Below are 7640 nucleotides of genomic sequence, written 5' to 3' on the forward strand. Positions count from 1 at the left end.
ATGTAGTGTTCCAGTCATTTTGACCCAGACAACTTTTTTTTTTTTTTTTTTACTTAATCCAGTTGGAATAAAATTCCTTGACTTTGTTCACATATGGTATCTGAAAACACACAAACATTTTTTTTGACCATTTTCTTTACATTTTTTGGTTTTATTTAACTTTGTTACACTTGTTGTGACTGGCCATTGGAAATGAATGGATTAGACTACAAAACACAGAAATATTAAATGTTCAGGAGCATCCCAATCAAACAAATTTGCAAATGATGAGAACGAAACAGTTCTTATTTGTCAGCCAATTATAAAGCATTATTTAAGAATTGGTAGGATCAGATATATGCATTGTGAAGTCCAGATTCCAAGCTTTAAAATGACACATATTTTATTCAGATCAAGCAAGTGATAATAAATGTATTATGTAATTATTATATATATTTTTTGTTTTCCGCAGGGAGTGCCCCCACTAGCCTGGTATGAGCTCAGTTCAATGAATCCTTCTATCAATAAAAAATATACAGTGTATTTTTTAAAAATATGTTCAAAAAGGAGTACAAACCTGTCATAATTACTAAAAAAAGAAGTTGAAAAAAAGATCTAATGCAATATCTTGGGATAATATATGCAATATGAGAGATTTATAAAGAATCTTAGTGGGGCCGGTCATGTTTGACCAGGAACACAAAAAGTGTTGGCACAAAATGAACACAGCACAAGGGTTAACACTGGGCAGATATTATTGGGATCATTCAAGCATTCCTGACCTTCGCAGGGACACATGAAAGGTCTTCTTCTGGCACAGACGATGCTCAGTCGCCAAGCAACCAAGAAGCGCCAAGCTCAGCAGAAGTGCTTTAGGCAAAGACGGGGGAAACAGAAGAAGGTCTACACCTCCGAAGGTAAGTCCGCTAGTTTCCCTCCATTTAATGATTATCACTAATAAATTACTTGTCCCAATGATCCTTCCTCCTTTGGTTGTGGATTTAAGCCTTGTGATTATCAAAAGATATACATATATAAATAAGTTTATATATTTTCTGAAATGTACCAGTGGAAGGAGACAATATGGAAAGAATGCAGAGAGTCCAGCTTGTCTCTAGGCCAACGCAAAGGAACATCTTCTGGGATGAGTCTGAGGGTCAGATACTGGACGTAAGGGAGTTGCTGCAACCAAGTCCAGAGTTGACAGACCCAAACATAGAAGACATGATTGACAAACCACTAACGGGTGGATTTGTTCCTGAGGTAGAAGACTGGAAATTGGGAGGTCTGGTGATGGAAAGTTCTAAGAACTCCCAGTGGTCTCCTAATAGCAAAACAAATCTGGAAGGAGGATTGACAGAAACTGTGCAAAGGTACTGTGACTTAGCATGGCTTCAAGACTGGAGGGGGCTTGAGAAAAAACACCATAAATCTAAAAATGTACAAGTGAACAGACAGAGGTGGATGGATGGACATTGCTCTGGGTTATATATGAAATTATGTGCAGGTGAGAGGGAAGAACGGGATATTAAAAAGAGTCATTTGTTCCAGGCAGACTCTGAAAAACACAGTTAGACATCTTGGGAGAATTCAAGCACAAGATGAAATGTACATTAAGGATTAAAGGAATAGTTGGCCCAAAATAGTTTGCGGTCCATCTTTTCAGTACAATGGCAGTTGATAGTGACTCACTTCAAAGCTTAAAAAAAGACATAAAATTATTATAAATGTAGTCTATGTGACTCGTGCGTCACATTCCAAAATAGGTTTTAGTGAGAAACAACCAGAAGTAATTTTTCAGTGAAAAGCTTGACAGCTGTTTAGCACTAAAAACAACACAAGTTCTCGCATGAATTCGTGTGCCACTGTGAACAAGCTTCTCTCATAGCGCTCGCATATCTTCGCGTGGATACCAAGCAGAATTAAGTGTTTACTTTTGGGGCTGGTCATGACATGAGTTAAAAGTAGGGCTGTCAATTCAACTTTTTACTCTAATTACATGATGTGCTGATTAATTAATCAAATTAATCACAACAGGGGGCATGATTAATTGCGTAATTTTTAACATGTTATTTTTTATATAATTAATCGCACTGAATTAACTCATTAAATTGACAGCCCTAGTTGAATGATTAAACTTTGCAGAGACAAGCTTGGTAAGCAATTCTATCACATCTGTCTCATGATAACAAGTGTAGTGTCTAAAGGCCTTTTCACAAAGGCGCCGATGTGATAATGAGAGACGAATCGGCGACGAAAGGCCCATTCACAAACAAGGCGAATGATCGGCGTAAGCACATCCACACCTTTACAATAGGTGGCGCTGATCGACAGTCAATTTTACTCCTGTACAGTAAGTGGCACAATGCTCCTTTCAGCTGATCTGCCCTCAACCCATCATGGATGAGAAGAGGAACTACTTGACAAGTTCATGGAATGAGAGACGACCAAGTTCTCTAGCGAGTAGATTGAAAAAATAAAATGCATTTCTCTACAAGCTGCAGCAGTGATGACAAGTTTGATGTCGATTTGCTAAACGAGAAATATAACATGAAAGCCACTTTCACAAACTATTTCAATTCACCTGCAGTTGACGTTTAGGCTACACCACTTTCTAAGAGGTGATCACAAAGAATCGAGAAAAAAAAAATTAACAGTTAAAACAAATGTTATCAATAGAAACAATACTGATTATATGCCTTTGCCATGCACATCTAGTGTTATGTACATTTGTTTAAAATCACTGTGTAATACACACATATAATAATTGTTAAATGTTGTCAGCTGGAACAATACTGATTATATGTTATTGCCATGTACATCTACCTGTGTTATTTACATTTGTTCAAAACCCCGCATGTTACAAATTAAACGTGACATTTTATTGCCAAGTTGTCTGGACTAAGTGAGCACCGCTTCCTGAGAAAACAAAGGACTTCCGAGAAAATCAACATATGAAATCTCTCACACTTGACATCTCCACCTGAAACACTACACCCCAGTAAGCAAATATTGGAAACTCACTCCTCGTTGTTCTTCCATATCTGCTCAGTTCACCCCCTCTCCTCTCTCCCATCGTCCTCAGCACAGTATCACCTCAAACCCACCTAAGATCTGTATGTACAAAAAATACCATATCCTATGTACACAAAGAATAACTATACATGTTTGATATCATTTAAAAGGTATCAAAGGTACAACTGGTACAATGGTCTCATTTCCACAGCAGTTGACTTAATCATAATAGAGATTTTAGAGAAATTATGTTTCTGCTGTTGGGGTGTGTCTTTCTGGGGTCTTTAATGTAAATGATTATCAGTTCTCAGGAGGGTGTGACCTTCTCAGGAATGTGTGACCTCCTGAGTCACTGGAGCCAAGTCAGTTCTAAATATCAATTGAATGGTTTATTGACTCCATTTGATGTAATTATTATTATGGTCTGGATATTTAAGGCAATCCGGCAAACTGCTCAGGGGGATTCTGTAGCTAGGTTAGTCCCATAGTGTTGTGTGTTGCATGCAACACAGGTATGCATCTTTTACTCTTAAGATTCATCTTTGAGCATTGGATGTTTTGTATAGATTATTTCTGAACTGATAAATTATGTGATTGGCATGATACATATTTACCTGATTAATAAATGGTTAAACTTGATTCTATTCTGACTTATTCTGAAATTATTGGCTTTAGTAGAATACGTAAAATCCATGTTACCACATCGTTGCACATCGGTTATCAGAGTTACTATAAACTTAAGACTCAACGATTGATGGAGCATGGGGCATGTCAGCTGGGACCACAGCTTTCTGAGTAACACTCTACAATAAGGTTCCATTTGTTAGTTAACATGGACTAACAAAAACAATACTTTTACAGCATTTATTAATCTTGGTTACTGTTAATTTCAACATATAATAATTCATTTTTAAAATCAAAATTGTATATGTAAACATTAGTTAATGCACTATGAACTAACAATGAACAATTGCTTTTTTAGTAACAAACATTAACAAAGATTAATAAATGCTGTAAAAAGATATGGTTCATATTTAGTTCATAATACCTAATGCCTTAACTAATGTTAACAAATGGAACTTTACCCCTTTCTGACCAACTATTTGGCATTAGTTAATATGGAGGATGAGGACTGGCATTATTAAAAAATATATAAATATATAAATATATTCGCAAATAAATATATGAAAAAAAGTGTACATATAAATACATAAATAAATGTTACAATCTGACATAAGCATTTATACTTTTATTTCCTTATTTATGTATAATTGTATTAATTTATTTCCACATTTATATATTCCCTTAATTATTTCTGCATTTATTTATTTTACAGATATTTATTTCGACATTTATGTATGTACATATTTCCATATTTATATATTCCCACATTTATTTATTTCTACATTTCTTTCTCCGTATGGTAATGAGCAGTGGCGAATTCTCAGGGCCAACAAAGCCTTCTCTGCTGGCCTATCATGCCTAACAATTTTTTTTCATTCTTTCATTCTCATTCACCTCTTTGCCTATGCATTTCCAATCGCTTTCTACTCCTAATTCATCTACAAATGAATAGGGAAAAACAAAAAGTGAATTCAATCAGAATTTATTCCTTGACGCTTACAAGCGAAGCGTAACGGCTGTTTCACAAATTGCGTTCCAAAGCAGTGCGTGAGTCTGAGCTCCACCCCATTAGGCCTTCAGAATTTCTATGGAATCCCTCAACACTGCAAATGAATAGGCATCTAATGTCAGACTGTCAGATTCATCAGCCAATCAGACTGATTTATTTGTTCTTGATGGGTGTGGTCTTTAGGATATGTCCCGGTCGAGGCCTTCTAGCTGGCCTTGAGTGATGAAATCATGCTATAAGTGATGTATGTAATTCGAAAGTGAAGAGCGTGAGATCTTGCTGACAAGTCGGCTGTCATCACTGCAGCTATCGCCATTGAGAAAGAGATCCTTATGGATTTAAAAACCCAAGATGTTCTGCATGACCGTGTGATTGCTTAATTTATTAAACAGGAAAGGTGGGCTTATTTTCACTTCAAGTAAATTGGTAAGTGCTTTTTGCATTGTTATAGCAACACAGGAGTTAAATTTACTACGTGTAAATTAGGCTGGCTTGAGCATTTAGTGTCATTTCAAGTTTTGTCTTTCGTGCATGAATGTTTTTTTTTTTTTAAATGTCAGTTGGTGTTATATGCGACATAATGTATGATGTCTATAGGTTGTCTTATTTATTGTGAAACTGTGTTTTTTTAATGGCATGAATCGCACTGAAGGCCTAGACTTAAAATGTACGGTCCCCACTGGTAATGAGGGGGGCATGCTATATCCATGCAGTGGGCAGTGGTGGCTCAGCAGTTAAGGCTCTGGGTTACTGACCAGAAGGTTCAAGCCCCAGCACCACCAAGGTGCCACAGTTGGGCCCTTGAGCAAGGCCCTTGACCCTGTCTGCTCCAGGGGCACCATATCATGGCTGACCATGCACTCTGACCCCAGCTTAGTTGGGATATGTGAAAAAAAGAATTTCACAGTATATATGCAAAATGTATAATAAAGGCTTCTTCTTCTTATCTCTGAGGCATAGCAGTAGAACTCCAGAGTGGAGCTTGGAGGCCATAGTGACATCTTGTGGTTGACAAATTAAATACAATTCAAACAGTCACAGATGGGTGTGGGTGTGCATTAAGAGATTGTAAAATGTACCTGGCTGTGAGTTGAGTGAGTTTAATGGGAAATTAATATCTGTATTGAATGAATGACTTAGAGGTCTTATATTATATTTTATTTAACTCTGTTGTGATCAGCCATTGGAAATGAATGGATTAGACTACAAAATACAGAAATATTAAGTGTTCAGGAGCATCCCAATCAAACAAATTTGCAAATGATGAGAACGAAACAGTTCTTATTTGTCAGACAATTATAAAGCATTATTTAAGAATTGGTAGGATCAGATATATATATACAGGTGCTGGTCATATAATTAGAGTATCATCAAAAAGTTGATTTGTTTCACTAATTCCATTCAAAAAGTGAAACTTGTATATTATATTCATTCATTACACACAGACTGATATATTTCAAATGTTTATTTCTTTTAATTTTGATGATTATAACTGACAACTAAGGAAAATCCCAGCACTCAATACTTAGTTGGGGCTCCTTTTGCCTGAATTACTGCAGCAATGCGGTGTGGCATGGAGTCGATCAGTCTGTGGCACTGCTCAGGTGTTATGAGAGCCCAGGTTGCTCTGATAGTGGCCTTCAGCTCTTCTGCATTGTTGGGTCTGGCATATCGCATCTTCCTCTTCACAATACCCCATAGATTTTCTATGGGGTTAAGGTCAGGCGAGTTTGCTGGCCAATTAAGGACAGGGATACCATGGTCCTTAAACCAGATACTGGTTGCTTTGGCACTGTGTGCAGGTGCCAAGTCCTGTTGGAAAATGAAATCTGCATCTCCATAAAGTTGGTCAGCAGCAGGAAGCATGAAGTGCTCTAAAACTTCCTGGTATACGGCTGCGTTGACCTTGGACCTCAGAAAACACAGTGGACCAACACCAGCAGATGACATGGCACCCCAAACCATCACTGACTGTGGAAACTTTACACTGGACCTCAAGCAACGTGGATTGTGTGCCTCTCCTCTCTTCCTCCAGACTCTGGGACCCTGATTTCCAAAGGAAATGCAAAATTTACTTTCAGAGAACATAACTTTGGACCACTCAGCAGCAGTCCAGTCCTTTTTGTCTTTAGCCCAGGCGAGACGCTTCAGACGCTGTCTGTTGTTCAAGAGTGGCTTGACACAAGGAATGCGACAGCTGAAACCCATGTCTTGCATACGTCTGTGCGTAGTGGTTCTTGAAGTACTGACTCCAGCTGCAGTCCACTCTTTGTGAATCTCCCCCACATTTTTGAATGGGTTTTGTTTCACAATCCTCTCCAGGGTACGGTTATCCCTATTGCTTGTACACTTTTTTCTACCACATCTTTTCCTTCCCTTCGCCTCTCTATTAATGTGCTTGGACACAGAGCTCTGTGAACAGCCAGCCTCTTTTGCAATGACCTTTTGTGTCTTGCCCTCCTTGTGCAACGTGTCAATGGTCGTCTTTTGGACAACTGTCAAGTCAGCAGTCTTCCCCATGATTGTGTAACGTACAGAACTAGACTGAGAGACCATTTAAAGGCCTTTGCAGGTGTTTTGAGTTAATTAGCTGATTAGAGTGTGGCACCAGGTGTCTTCAATATTGAACCGTTTCACAATATTCTAATTTTCTGAGATACTGAATTTGGGATTTTCCTTAGTTGTCAGTTATAATCATCAAAATTAAAAGAAATAAACATTTGAAATATATCAGTCTGTGTGTAATGAATGAATATAATATACAAGTTTCACTTTTTGAATGGAATTAGTGAAATAAATCAACTTTTTGATGATATTCTAATTTTATGACCAGCACCTGTATATAGTTTTCCACAGGGAGTACCCCTCACAAGCCCAGTATAAGCTCAGTTCAATGACTCCTTCTATCAATAATATATATATATATATATATATATATATATATATATATATATATATATATATATATATATATATTTTAAATATGTTCAAAAAAAGAGTACAAAACCTGTCA

The 7640-nt window shown here is 37.2% G+C and overlaps 1 protein-coding gene across 1 annotated transcript; it reads left to right on the forward strand.

Moving 5' to 3' along the window:
* Positions 1-296: 296 nt before the first annotated feature.
* Positions 297-4112, forward strand: LOC127454885 (uncharacterized). The gene is made up of 2 exons (XM_051722380.1): positions 297-896; positions 1049-4112. The coding sequence occupies exons 1-2, from the start codon at positions 776-778 to the stop codon at positions 1552-1554; spliced, it is 627 nt and encodes a 208-aa protein (XP_051578340.1). The 5' UTR covers positions 297-775; the 3' UTR covers positions 1555-4112.
* The last annotated feature ends 3528 nt before the right edge of the window (positions 4113-7640 follow it).

Source organism: Myxocyprinus asiaticus, chromosome 17 (assembly GCF_019703515.2).
Source record: "Myxocyprinus asiaticus isolate MX2 ecotype Aquarium Trade chromosome 17, UBuf_Myxa_2, whole genome shotgun sequence".
NCBI lineage: Eukaryota > Metazoa > Chordata > Actinopteri > Cypriniformes > Catostomidae > Myxocyprinus > Myxocyprinus asiaticus.

Coding starts and splice junctions, on each gene's coding strand:
- LOC127454885 (XM_051722380.1), top strand. CDS start 776: ATGAAAGGTCTTCTTCTGGCACAGACGATGCTCAGTCGCCAAGCAACC. Junction 897..1,048: donor GAAGGTCTACACCTCCGAAG/GTAAGTCCGCTA, acceptor GAAATGTACCAG/TGGAAGGAGACAATATGGAA.